General features: G+C 38.9%; 1 protein-coding gene across 2 annotated transcripts in view; it reads left to right on the top strand.

Moving 5' to 3' along the window:
• LOC149803290 (uncharacterized) overlaps positions 1 to 15,088 on the top strand; it is a 169,908-nt gene that overhangs the window by 113,390 nt on the left and 41,430 nt on the right. For both annotated transcript variants that reach the window (XM_089952978.1, XM_089952979.1), the window contains 3 exons: positions 295 to 372; positions 721 to 764; positions 6,181 to 6,376. In XM_089952978.1, the coding sequence (XP_089809104.1) occupies positions 295 to 372; positions 721 to 764; positions 6,181 to 6,376 (318 nt within the window). The remainder of the gene's footprint in view (positions 1 to 294; positions 373 to 720; positions 765 to 6,180; positions 6,377 to 15,088) is intronic.

The raw sequence follows: 15,088 nt of genomic DNA, 5'->3' as shown, positions 1-15,088 counted from the left end.
AGCATGTTTTTTCTACGTTTTCTAATTTTGTGGTGTTTGTTTTTGTAATCATATCATTATATGTTTTTTATGTTATAGGTGTTGTCTAATGTTGTAAAGCGCTTAGAGCTTCTAAAGATTAGGCACTATACAAAGTCATTATTATTATTATTATTATTACTTCTATACAAATTGTACAGTACTTTGGTCTTTGTAGAATTTATGAGAGATGGTTTTAAATGTATTTCTTAGCAATCACTTAGTTAATTGCACTTGTAACCTTTATGAAAGTATTTTCTTTATTTTCCCTTTCAGTTGAATTTTGAAGGAGAGCAGTCAAGGAGTTTTGATAGCATAAAGCGCCAAATTATGAACATAACTGCAGAAATAAAGGTTAGAACTATTAATGGATATTGTATCGCTGATGTTCAATGTAAAATTTTAGCCTTCCTAGTTTCAGTCACATTTTTTTGTGCTAAAGTTCTATGAGGATAACTATGTAGATTGATAGATGAGTATATTATGTAGATAACAATGTTTTAGCAGCATTACAAATTTGCAATTTTAGTAAATATAGAATTTATGAGTCATAAAATTTGTGCATATCTGTACTTAAATTCATGAATTGTTTCTGCAAAATAATCATTGTTCATCAGATCTTTACGACAACATCTGCAAAAGTTCAGCTGCCACCACAAAGTACTTAGGCTTATAATTATAATATGTAATTTTCTATTTCAGAAACTACAGATAAATTTGAACTTGCAAAAAGATGACATCCAAAGGTTTGTATCACATAAGGTTTTAGACTCTTTAGTACAGTTATTGTAAAATAATAAAAAACAGAAACTCCTATGTTAATGGCCCAGTACAGTCTGGTCCAGGTGTTTGATAGTTATTAATTATACTGGGGTCTCATTTAAACTGATAGGAATTATCCAACTTTTCTTTTCATCCAAACCAACAGCATGTCCCCTAGCATTTCTTGTGTATAGACTATATTATCTGAACCACAAATTATGAGCTTGGATAATGATAGGTTATTGTGTATATATACTGTCTGATATCTCAGACATGGATAAATTGTTTTGGAAGTGGCCAGTCCCGTTGCAAGTTGGAGTCACAAAAACAAGTCTACCCAAGATTTCAGACAGTACACATAAAATTTCCTGTTTATTATATAGTCAGACCTTTCAGTACACAGGTTCACCTTTTAAAATTGATTTTTTTAACAAATGCACCGTTCATTATTATTATTATTATTATTATCATCAAGATTGTTTTATGTGCACTATACAACAAATCTTAATTACAGGTGTATGTTGTTCTCACCCAGATTTAAGTTCCACACAGATAGATAGTTGTATCCTGCACACTTTAATCCATCATAGCAATGAAATCATCACCACCTTAAAGAATAGATATTGATCTTAGTTTATTCACACTATGAAAACAATATGTGGATTAGTCAATTGCTCAACTTGCCAAGATAAAAGAAAGTTGGCCTATGCAAGAAATCTGTGATGAACAAAACACCAAAAGAAACCATTTACGGCTATTCATAGTGATCATAAACTGTAACTTCAGATACCTTCACAGACACGTTTTGAATATTGAATTACCCCTGACCTTAATGAAAAGGGATGTAACTTGTATATCGTTGCAGAGATGAACATGTTTTCTTCAGAAATAGCTTTAATTCACAGGCAGATAGATGAAGATATCTAACTATAACTGTCACACTGGCACAACAGGTGACTTCATTCCTACTGTGAGAACACAACTACTTTTCCCACCATCCAGCAAATGAATTGTTTTGTTCCTCTCCTCTAAGGATAAAAACCAACTTGCTATTGAAGTCAGCATGTTGATACCTTTGGATTTAGCTGACAGTGACTGGAGTACGGTAACTAGAGTTGAGATATGAACTGCTTAAACAACGATTCACATAGTATGCTTTTATCTAACATTGCCTTGTCCATCAAACAAAAGAAGCGTTTATTTTGCATACTTGGAATGGTCACTGCTGATACACTCCAGTGGCTGTTTAAGGCAGGATGACTGTTAAATACAGGGTATTTATATTCAAAATAATTTGCTGGGAGGAAACTGGAGATGTTCCCAGGGCATGTGATCAGGTGTTTCTTGAAAAATTTGAATGAATTCACACACTTAGAAAACAGTGATGTGCAAATTAATTCAAAGTCAGGCATATAAAAAATGTACTCAGCATGGTAGTATACAGGTTTTAGTTTTGTTACTATAAATTGAACCAATAAGAAGCTAATAATGAATTCAAAAGTAAAGATATTTGTTTTTATCACCATACGTCTTCCATTCCAGTCTGCAGATGTACCTTAACACAAAAGGATACTTGGAAATCCTGCTAATTATTTATAACTAAAATGTGTGTCTTAGAAGTGTTTTGCAATTAATACCCTTTCCTTTCATATGTGCAGTTGCAAACTTTGGTCCATTTCTAGAAAGTGAAATCAACTATAGCTGGATGTAAAATTACGGCTATTTTGAATGTAAAGTTAGTGGTGGTGGGAATATAGAAAGTGGACTTCTATCAGTGGTGGACAGTGAACAGGGGAAGGAAAAAAGTAGTGAGGATAATTTCAACAGCAATGTTAGATGCAGAGTTAGATTTACTGTAAAAAAGGAAAGGGCTTATAAAGCTAGAGTGACCATTGTTTGAATATTTTAACTTTGATATCACCATAACAGAGTGCAGCATTAAATAAGAGAGACAAATATTTAAGTGTTAGGTAAATATTGAATTATGTCAAATTCCACCACCACCCTTTTTTCCCTACTCTCCCTCTTAATAGGTGACAAGGGGCGAAATTCCCCTTTAAGATAAAATCCTGGAAGCATCTTTTAGAAAATCAAAATGGCGATTGTAACCGGATGACTGATAGGACAGGTTTGACTGCACATGAATTTATAATGAGCACCTGTTACCAGATCTTTAAATAATATTTTTTTGGAAATAGTTGAAAATATTTTTTAAATATGTTTCTTTTCGATCTTTATTAATAATATTCTTGACACAAATGAATATATCTGGTTAATTGAAGAACATCATAATGTATTTAGTTGGCATAATAATTTAAAAATACAATCTTATGAGTGACAACTTGATGACAACATGTACAGGAAGATATTGTTCCATTTCCTCCATTCTCAAGTCTATGTGATAAAAATCAGAGTATATAATAATCAGTGTTTTGGTATAGATGACGAATAATTAGTTCAGTTGACATATGTGAAACATCAATAATTTGTTTATGGGTTATGAAGGAAAAAGTAATTTGTATTGTAACTTAAAACTTGACTTGCATTTATGCATATATGATTAGAACAGAGATACAAGAAATCAAATTTTTTAAAAGAGTTAATTTTGATGCCCAATAATGAAAACTTATTTGTATATATTCTAAACTTAATTGAATATATTTGTCTAGGTCTGTCTATTGTATACTTGTTTTCAGTTACATGCCCACCATAAACTGGAGCCTATTTTGATGTCTGTCCATGTCTGTAAATTATTTTGTTCTGTACAGTAATTTATGTTTTCTACCATCAGTCATTAGCAAATTTTGTGGATGGCTTGCACTTGGGTAAGGAAGAACCCTAGAGTTTTGGGAGGGAAAAGGTCCATGTCACTATGACATAAACATGATTAAATAATTTCCACAAAGCAACATTAGTCACACGTCACAGACCTGGACCAATCTTTGTGGATGGTTTGCACTTGACGTAAGAGGAAGCCAGTTGATTGGGGGGGGGGGGGGTCAAAGGTCAAGGTCACTTTGACTCAAAGAAGATATATGGTTTCTGTACCAATAATTTAGTTCTTAATCATGTAAATTCACCAAATTTTGTGGTTGATTTACATGTCGGATAAGAAAGAAGTCTATTGTTTTTTTAGTGTCAAAAGATCAAGGTCCGTGGCTAAACGAAGAATTGTTTCCATAATAACTTTAGCTCTGGACTATGTACCTTAACCAAAATTTGTGGAGGGCTTGTACATAAAGTATGGAAGAGGCCTTTTGATTTGGTTGTCAAAAGGTCAAGGCCATTGTGACTCTAAGAAAAATGCTTTTTTTGCAGATTAACTTTTGTTCTATAGTAAGTTGCTTGCTCTTATTTTGTGGATAGTTTGAACTTGGGGTGATAAAGTCATTTTTAGATTCTGGGGTCTAAAGGTTAATCAGATAAGAAAATAATGGTTTCTGCACAGCAGCTTTGATTGAAGACTACATGCCTTGACCAAAGGTCCCAGTCATTAAGACATATCAAGCTGTAATCATCATTCAGCCATACCCTGCTAGTTCCTACATAGAGAATTATTAAAAATGAGAATGGCATGTACTCGTGGTTCTCTTGTTTGTTGCCACAAGCACAGTTGTAAAACATGTTAAAGACCCATTGCTTCAGTCATGGAAAGAAATCAGCTGAATGAAATGCTTGATTATTTTTTATAGTGAACATTTTTAGGGTTAGTATTTATTATTTCTGTTTTGCTTGAATCAGCAATTGTCAGATGACATGGCAGTAACATCAGTGGGAGCAGCATCAAACACGTTAGGATTTTAAGATTAAAGTTATATGTTGAAAGTTTCTAAAATCATAGAATTTATATTGTAGCTATGACTGCATGTAAAACTAATGTATAATATTCATTGCTGTGGGATAGGGAAATCCCATGTTAGTCAGAATTTGACAGATATAATGCTTTGCCAAGTTCCTGCCTGTTTTCACCACAAGGATGGAATTCTCCTATCCCCCACCAATTTATATGATGGATAATTTTTATTATACATGCACTGTTCTGGTGGAGTGTATTATGCCATGACCCTGTCTACCCATCTCTCTGTTCATGTTTCTGTTTTGCATGATTACTCAGTTCTACAGCATGTACCTTTACCAAACTTTGTGGATCCTGTGTACTTGGAGTGAGGAAGAATCCTATCAATTTTGGGCTTCAGTGGTCAGTGCAACAGTGAATTCAAGAAGCAAAAATGGTTTCCACACAATAACTTGAGTATTCCGGTTACCAGGCTTTGTGGATGTCTTGCACTTCAGATAAAGGAGAAACCAATCTGTTTTGGGTTCATAAAGGTCAAGGTTGTTGTACTTTTTTTTTTTTAAATGGTTTCCACAAAATAACATTAGGTCTACATCATTGGTCTGAATGAAACGTTGTGGACAGCTTGCATTTTGGGTAAGTTGAAACCTTTAAATTTTGGGGTCAGAAGACAGGTCAAACTAACTTGGACTGAAAGAAGAAAAATGGTTTCTGCACAGTAACAGTAAATCTGTATCACATATCTGGACATTTGGAAAGCTTGGCATTAGGTAATTAATAAGCGTATCGATTTTGGGATCAGAAGGTCAAGGCTACTGAAGGAAGAAAATGGTTTTTGCACAGTAATATTGTTAAATATGTTCCAAACATTGTGGAAAGCTTGCACCTTAAGGCAAGAAGCCTGTTGATTTGGGAGTCCAAAGATCTAATGTCATTGTCATTGTTTTCAAAGAAAGTTCTGGAGAATGACTTTTATTCTAGAGAAAGTTCCTTGACCAAACTTTGTGTATGGCTTGCACTTAGTGTAATGAGACATTTTTTTTTCTTTTAGGATCTAGGGATCAAAGATCAGTGGTGTCTGCACATTTCAAGACCACATAACTTGACCTGATTTACCAGTCATTAAGATCCAGTGCTCAGTAGTCTCTAGATTCAACCACCTTTACTAGCTTCTGTATATAGGAATACTGATAATTGTATGCTGTGCTATTAACAGTACTTGAAATAACTGTCAAAAATGTGCTTGTGGATTATTAGAATGGATATTATAGGTTTATAAATATGATGCATTTTCCCAACATTTTTATTTCATTAAAATTACCTAAAATAATTTACACTAAACTTGTGCAGCTCAATTGATGACATTAAACTTTGCTGTGCAGATAATTTTAAAAACTGTCAAAAATGAGTGCAGACCTCCATGGCATCAGAAGCATGATGATGTGCATTCATGTGGGATAGACAGCTTACTCACATATGCAGACTGTACCACACATATATAGGAATGAGAGATCTGAAACAGTTTCAAGTGAAGCCCACTGATGTTATTGCTATGAATGCATTTAAGGCATAGTGTTCATTGAAGCCCTTATCCTAATTTTCAGTCAATCTGGAATCCTAAAAGCAGATATAGCCTCTCATGTGAATGACCTAGAGAAGAAAATAGAGGCACTCACACTTGATTTGAGCCAGCTGGATAAATCACACCAGGCTCTTCTTTTGACAGTAAAGAACTGCTGTCATGAAGATAGTTTCTATGTCAAGACAGTTCATGACCAGGTTGATACCATACTGGCACAGGTAAGACATCTGTACAATCCAGTGGAATTGATACGACTTGTACAGGCAAAATTTCAAATCCCCAGTCCTGCAATTTAATAACCACCTGTTTTTCTTACACCTTGAATGTCTTCGTTATGGTGAGTGACATGTTAACCAAACTGATGACTTGTCTTTGGAGTAAGGGTTCTATTGGGGGTAAAATTAATGACAAATTTCTCTGTGTGTTGTATTCTTATCATTGTGTGGCTTCATATAATATCATTAAGAAGGTATTATCTGCCCATGTATATGACGGTCAAGAGTGGAATCATTTTGCTAATGGTCATGGACAGTTAATGTGTAACTCAAATATTTATCATTTATCCAGTGTCACCAGCATGAAATATACCAATATTTCACTCAAACCACAGCCTATTTGAACTGATCCACATGGATACTTTGAGTTTAAGGTATCTAGGAATTATTTTATTAATTCTTTTATTAGAAAACATTGATTTCTGTATGCCACTTCGGAAGAATAGTCACTGAACACTGTATTTGAACTTGTACTTAACAGTACAATTTGAATATCATACCATCCATACCAATATTTGTCTCCATATTGAGAGTTCATATTTTTTTATTATTATAGTGAAGGTGAGGCAACTCTGAATTTTAAACCCTACATTAATGAGTTAAAATTATTGTTATATTGCTTGGTCCAGTGAAAAGTTAAGTTTGGGACAAATCATTTCATTATTGAGAACACAAGGTTCAATAGATTTTTGAACATTGCTCCAAAAACAAGAAATCTCTTTTCAGGGTCAGTTAGGGAGAAAATCTTCAGAATGTAAGTTTTTCTTGCATTTTGCAGAACTCTGATTCAAAAAAAATTTCTCCTGTAAAGTTTACTCAAACTGATTTTCCCAAATTTACCATTTAAAGTAATGCAGCATTAGATTGTTCAGTTTCTCCTTCAAATATGTTCCCCAATCACAATAACGTTAGGAATATAAGCCTGCTACCTCTCGAATCCAGCCCTACTAAAAGACGAAAATTCGTCTTTTCAGTCTATCTTATATAGACCAAAGGGCAATAACTCTTGCCCCTTACCTCCCCTTGCCACCGCCAGGTGTCGCTAGTTTTTAAGCTTCGCTTGTACTGATAACACGTACATTATACCTCCAAACAATCCAAGCCATCTTAGTGTTAAATTGGACCATCCGAAGTTAAATTTGGATTTATTGTGTTGGACAATCATTCTTCTACAGGTTGTATACATTATTTTAACAATTTTCTCAAAATTGAGTGACTTTGTCACCCTTACGGATTTCGTTTACTGAAGACCATATTACACACGCTATCGCAGAACTCGTGTTGTTAATTAAGAGTTCACGCAACACTGACTAATTTCGCTTACTCCGTTAGTAACGGTTGTGGTATTAGTGAATTAATAACATGCTGAATTGCTAATTTGTGCTTTGTTTTCTTTTCTTGTGTCGTTTCAGTAGAAATGTCAACCAAATGCATGAAATGAAAAAAGTTCAAAGCAAAAGAAGACAACCATGACTCTTGTATTGTATGTACCAAGTATACATCATCTATACCATGCAGCGTGTGTAATACTTGGACAGAGCAAATGTGGGCTGATGTAGTCCAGAAGGCAGCAAAAGGGAGGGATAGACGGAATAAGTCGAAGAAAGATAGCATTGATGTCCTCAGTATACATCCGAAAACAGCCTCCATTGCGAGCCTTGTGGGGGACGTTGGGGTCTCCCCTCCACCTAAAGTTCATCGTTTGCAACCGTCAGCCACAGTAACATCAGCGGCAATGGAGGGAAATAATGTTGACAGGGTACAACAGTCCAACTTTGAACAGATGCGTCGTTTGGTGCAGGAAATGACGACGCAGCTATTGACATCAAGCCAGATATTACCCTTATTTCCCTCGCTCACTAACACAGCTTTGTCTGACTCTTTGGGGGTATGTTCCCCCAATTTTAGGCTGCCCAGTGGGCGTAAGTGCCCCCGCATGTCCGAGCATGGCCTTCGGGCCTGTAAGTCAGGATGCATGGGGTTTTTACCGGATCCATCGGATCCATTTCTTTATACAACCTCTACGTCACCGGCCGTCCAACCGTCCCAGCATGGGGACCCTATTGGTAAAACGATCTGACCAAACATGACTTACGGGGATTTTAGTGATAAATCTGTCCATCAAGCTGTACCGCCGGCAACATACCAATACTATGGCGGAGATTTTAGTGAGAAATCTGTCCATCCAGCCAGGCCATTGGAGCAGCCGGTACCGGTGATAGCAGGACCATTGCCAACATTCAGACCAACCACAAGCCAGACAAACCAGCCGGCAGGGCCGGCCGTCCATATGTTCACGGCTTATCCACAAGGGAGAGTTAGTGACAGTGTTAAGGATGACAGAATCACATCATCTATGCCACCTGGTATGCTCTATCCAGAAATGCAAGCTATTACAGAACACGACTCGGCACACAGTGAGGGTGACGAAACTGCTGCAAATCAGCCGTACACAGATCCAACCATGGAACGGACTGAGTTTGGCTTCAAGGCGGCAGTGGAAGAAATTTATAGGTGTTGGCAATTTCAGAATGCCCTCCACCTCCTACCGCCACTCAAGACTACAAAGTTAAGGCATCTGTAGATCTTGACGGGGAGGAAGAGACGCCATCCTTCCGGCTCCTTCCCCAGTCGGCAAAAATTAAGGAGATCAACGATTGTCTATCAGGACGAATAGGTGATCCAGGGAATGCTAAGGTGTTCTTTTCAGAAAGCCAAATACCAACGACGTTCTCGGGTCGCTGGTACAAAACTCATTCAGACGCCTTCAGTACGGATCTTCTGGCCCTGGACGAAAATATGGCAGCAGTTCACATGTCCGCTCCACTGTTTTAGAAAGTGGACAAAAATGTGTTCCATGCCACGTCAAAGCTAGTCAGGAACATAGTCGCTACATCTTCAGTGTTAGACTTGGCTTCATTAGCCATTTTCCGACTTGCAGAAAAATCTGACAATGACCATGCTTGGGTAGCGACGGCCCGGATTGCTAGAGTTATTAACAGGGCAGCTCACCATTCCATGGCTAATGCGTTGACTGCTTCTGCCAACTTAGACCTGATACGACGTGACGCATGTCTGCGGTCCACGTCGCTCAAGCCCTATCATACTCTGGCATTACGGATGACTCCGTTTGGGTCGCCTTTACTCTTTGGAGGAAAAATTGAAGAAGTTCGGAAGCAGGCAGCTCAGGAACTGCCCCTCCAACTCGCCGCCCAGCCCTCACAGGTGTTTAGAAAAAAAAAATCAGCCCCTGCCACAGCGGAGGGATGATTGGCGGACCAGGGACAAGGGATCCTTACAATCAAATGTGCAGTATAGATCCCAACCCAATGTTAGGAGACAACAGTCTAATCAAGCTAGGAGGCAACCATACAAAGGCGGTAAGAAACAAAGTTTCTCCGTCTTCAAGCCTCCTAACTCTAAAAATTGACATACCCTCTCCACCACCCGCGGACAGCCTACCTGTGGGCGGCCGCCTCCTGCAATTTCAAGACCACTGGACCACCTTTTTTCCTCAGAACGATTGGGTGATCCAGATCATTTCGGAGGGACTTCGGATTTCATTTATCCAACTCCCTCCCCTGTCCTCCTCTCCCCTCTTCACGGACATACCGTCCAATCGGGAGAAGGATACCTTTCTACAACAGGAGATACGGTCGCTCATAGAAAAACAGGCGGTGGAGATTGTGTTAAACCCGCAATCGCCGGGGTTTTATTCCAGGCTGTTTCTTATCCAGAAGGCAAACGGCAAGTTGAGGCCGATCATCGACCTGAGTCGCCTCAACCAATACATTTTACCACCGAAATTCAAGATTGAAACGGCGAGATCAATCTGTCTTTCCATCTGGTGGGATGAGTATGCCGGCAGTCTAGATATGACCGATGCATATTTTCATGTCCCTATCCACCCCGCGTCACGGAAATTTCTCCGATTCGCTTACCGCGATGCGGTTTATCAGTTCCAGGTCCTACCCTTTGGCCTCAACATCAGCCCTTGGGCTTTTACCAAGGTTATGGATTGCGTCGTCGCCCTGTTCCACTCGACTTCATCTACAGGGATGGCAGTGTACTTGGACAACATCCTCCAGAAACATATGGTAAGTTCTATTCTGCTCAAAGGCAGAAACGATCTTTTAGCACTTTTAGATTATCTAGGCTTTCTCGTGAACTGGAAAAAGTCTGATCTCCGTCCATCTCAGCGTTTTGTCCATCTGGGTATGGAGTTTCTCACCGATCTGAATCTGGTACGACTTCCTCGCGCTCGTGTAATCCGGATCGTCGAACTCGTCGAGTCTGTTTCCAACAGGACGTGGATTCCAGCGAGAGAATTGTTGCAACTCCTTGGATTATTCAATGCGGCAGCGGACTTGATCTCGCTTGGCCATCTTTTTATGCATCCCTTACAAATGATGTTAATGGCCCAATGGCGCCCCTTTTCAAGTCCCCTCAATCAAACAATAATGATCACGCCCGAGATACGATCATTCCTGAGTCAGTGGCACAACCTAGGTTGGCTGTCCACGGGGATTCCTCTGGAGATGCCCCAAGTGGAGATAACGGTATGTACCGACGCCAGTACCTATGGTTGGGGTGCCCACCTGTTGCCAGACTTCGCTACAGTCAGCGGCACGTGGGAGCCAGAGGAGAGGTCTCTCCACATCAACCTTTTAGAAATGAGGGCTGTCATCAATGCCTTTCATTTCTGGAAGGATCAACTCTCAGGAAAAACTGTCCTCATTATGTCAGACAACTCTGGGGTGGTGACTTACCTCCTCAAACAAGGGGCACCAAATCACCAGACCTGTGCATTCTGATCTGGCAGTTTCTACGTTGGTGCGACAACCTCCACATCAACGTACAAATCAGACACATTCCCGGCAGACTCAGTGTCTTGGCCGACACTCTATCCAGGAAAGGTCAAATCATTCACACAGAATGGTCACTCTATCAATCAGTCTTTCTTCGGATTTGCACACTTTGGGGGCGTCCGATGATCGATCTTTTTGCAACAAGGTGGAATCGCAAGTTGGCCACCTTCGTCTCTCCGGTTCCAGACCCAGAGGCTTGGGCTGTGGACGCTCTGTCAATCAGCTGGGAGGGGTTGTGGGCATTCGCCTACCCTCCCACGGTTTTGGTACCAAAAATAATCAAGAGGTTAAGGGGTCAGAACTGTCGGATGATTCTGATTGCCCCTCTCAGATGGAACAAGTCCTGGGTTACCGATCTACTCGATCTAGCGATAGATCTACCCAGGAAGATTCAAACCAGCCCAAATCTTCTCAAACAACCGCGGTCACGGGTGTTCCACCCCTGCCCAGATCGTCTTCTTCTTCACGCTTGGCTCTTGTCCGGGCAGCCTTGCGAGACAAACAATTTAAACCTTCTATTGTGGAGAGAATCTCAAGAGCAAGAAGGCCCTCCACTCTGAAGACTTACGAGGGAAAGTGGCGTGTTTTCAGGGACTGGTGCCATGTCAATAACATCATCCCTTTGAGTGTCTCAATCCCTCAACTGGCCGACTTTTTTCTCAGGCTTTTCGAGGAGAAACAGTTGGCCCCAATTACTATCAAAGGCTACCGCTCCATGATATCAGACACATTCCACCATCATGGTAGATGTGACATTGGGCATAACAAAGATCTGTCAGATCTTTTAGCCAATTTTGATTTCAATCGACCAAAATCCCTCACCCTGTTTCCAAAATGGAATCTGTCCTGGGTTTTAACATGGCTCAATTCAGACAAATTTGAACCTTTAGGCCACACTTCGTTAAAGCTACTATCATACAAAACATGTTTCTTGATAGCCTTAGCTTCAGCATGCAGGGTGAGCAAGTTACATGCCCTTTCCAGTGACCCGAACTTTCTTCAGTTCAGATCAGATGGTTCGGTGGTCCTCCTGACACAGCCAGGCTTTGTAGCCAAAAATAGGTTACCATCCATTGGCAATCAAAGAATTGTCATTCACTCGCTCTCTTCCATAGATAAATCAAGAGCAGCAGCCATGCAAGATCCTGTTCGTGCACTCAAGCACTATTTAAGCGCACAGAGGCGTGTCGGGACACACATAAGCACCTCTTTCTTCCAGTCAAAGCTGGTAAATGATCAAGATCAGAGTTGCCTCATGAAGATTACGACTCATGAGATTAGAGCAATCTCGGTGAGCCTGGCATTCGAACGCAATGTTTCGATCCGAGATATAATAGAAGCTGTTGGCTGGCATGCAGAGTCAACCTTCTCCAGTTTTTATCTCAGAGATTTGGCTTCTCAGAGGCAAACCTTGAATCTGGTAGGTCTGATGTCGGCAGCCCAGATGACCACCAGACCCATTTAAAACAATCAGCACAGCCTATCAGCTTCGCTGGATTCGCCAGTGAAATTTCATAGGTAAGAAGATTTCAATAACTATCTTCTTAACCGTATATAGGGGTCACATATCACGTGACCCAAGGCTGTGTTGCTGATGAAATTAGGAGAACGGGTTATCGTTTAAATGGGGAATCCAGCCATCATTCCTTAGAAGGTACCTGGGGTGGAGGTAGGATGCTCAGCATTCCCTCCTCCTATTACTTAATCTCCTAACATTAATGTGATCGGGGAGCGTATTTGAAGGAGAAAGCAAATTTTTAGTAAATTGTGTTTCTCCGAGAATACTTACCCAATCACATTACTTAAAAACCCTCCCAACCACCCCGCTATGCAAGCATCCTTGTATAATATATATCGCTCAGCTTAAAAACTAGCGACACCTGGCGGTGGCAAGGGGAGGTAAGGGGCAAGAGTTATTGCCCTTTGGTCTATATAAGATAGACTGAAAAGATGAATTTTCGTCTTTTAGTAGGGCTGGATTCGAGAGGTAGCAGGCTTATATTCCTAACGCTAATGTGATCGGGTAAGTATTCTCGGAGAAACATAATTTACTAAAAATTTGCTATTACCTCCCTTGACTACTGCTGTGTTTGCTGTTATGTGTGACATTCTAGAGGAAGCAAGCCAGCATTAATGTAGATGTGTATTGATTGCATGGTCATTTCAAGTACAGATGATGGAATTTGTGCAGTATACTTTTACAAATTATGAGAAAAAACATAAATGGGTCATTGTTTTCCATTTTTCAGTTTCTTAATACAGAAAGATGTGGATCTACTGATTATTATATGTCAGATGGGGAAGTATTAAAAAGGGCTTTCTGAGGGGCCCTACTACTCTAGTTTTTTTTCCCCCAAGAAAATTTCCAGCAATTAAAAAAATAAAAGCATTTAGACAAATAATTTATGCAATTATCAAAGGAGAGAGAAAGAGAGAGAAAATAAGTACTTTGAAAACTCATATGTCCCCTTTGGTATGGTACATAAATTTGAAGTGCAAAAACACATCTGCATTTAACTTTTCTTTGATATATTGAAAATTTAGAAATATGATTATGACAAAATATTATGTTACGATTTAAGGAATTACAGGGGATAGGATTTCATGTATCATTTCAATGAGCTGCAGTTTATTTCCAAAGAGTTATTGTAAATTATGTGAACTAAAAATAGGGATGTGTTGTATTTATTTTCTTAGTGTGGTTTATATGATATACAAATTAGAAACTGTGCATAGTTTTTTTCTTCTCTGTTTGAATGCACAGTATTTTCATCATTCTTTTCAATAGGTGTGTAGCATTGGTCGTTTCATTTTCTTAATTCCTTCAGAATGTTATAACATAGTGCATATATTTCTAATAGTATGTCACTTCAACATGCATATCAGGGCAGGTAACACCTGTGACAACTTTGTGAGGGTCATACGTTTAAATGCAGTTGTTCTTAAATGATGCAGTAGAAATTTAATAACATAGAATGGTGGTTTTCGGGTATAGAAGCATCTTTGCTAGCCAAGGCTACGATAACCCTATCTACACATTGGCAGATTGAACGGGTATATTGGTGCTTTGACCTAGCGACATCTGCTAGATTTTGTGTGTTGCCTCCCAATGTATATAATGCCAACTAAGCAATAGCATGGTGCATTGTACATCTGCCAAAAATGGTGGTTGCAATTGACCTAAAAAGGATACGTTGTAAGTTTAACATCAAAAGTATGACTGTGTACCAGAGGGAAGCCATTACAGATGTATTTGAGTGAAAGGTGTTTGTGCAAACATGGACTGACACTGGAAAATAGATTATTTTTCAGACAATTCAGATTGTGTGCTCCCCTTGTCTCGATCATGTAGGAACAGTGTTCAAATTTGAACAACTTAATTTTGACCCAAAGCTCAGAAATATCCGCTCGATATGCCAAGGTGTAGATAGGGTTATCGGAACCTTGGCTAACAAAGATGGTATAGAAGATTTTTTTTTAAAAATGTAAAAGCCTACATATATGAATTAATATGTTTGAAACACCTAATTTATATAATGTAACTTGCATCAAAAATATCACCATTTCAACTTGTATGTGTAAAACTAAGAAATGAAAACATGTCAAGATTTTTTGGCATCTATTTATTAATGTCAACTGACTTCATGCTCCTTTGAGACTTAAAAATTAGCAAAATTAGCAGCCATACTAATGCAGCAAATTAACTAATATCTCTCCTGATCTCAATGTTTATCTGTGTACCAATCAAACTGTTATGTATATCTATATTATTTTTTTTTTAACTCTT

The sequence above is a fragment of the Sinohyriopsis cumingii genome, chromosome 3, assembly GCF_028554795.1.
Source record: "Sinohyriopsis cumingii isolate HCF-2022 chromosome 3, ASM2855479v2, whole genome shotgun sequence".
Taxonomy (NCBI): domain Eukaryota; kingdom Metazoa; phylum Mollusca; class Bivalvia; order Unionida; family Unionidae; genus Sinohyriopsis; species Sinohyriopsis cumingii.
Note: the sequence above shows the minus strand (reverse complement) of the source record. Positions and strands in the feature narration are given on the sequence as shown.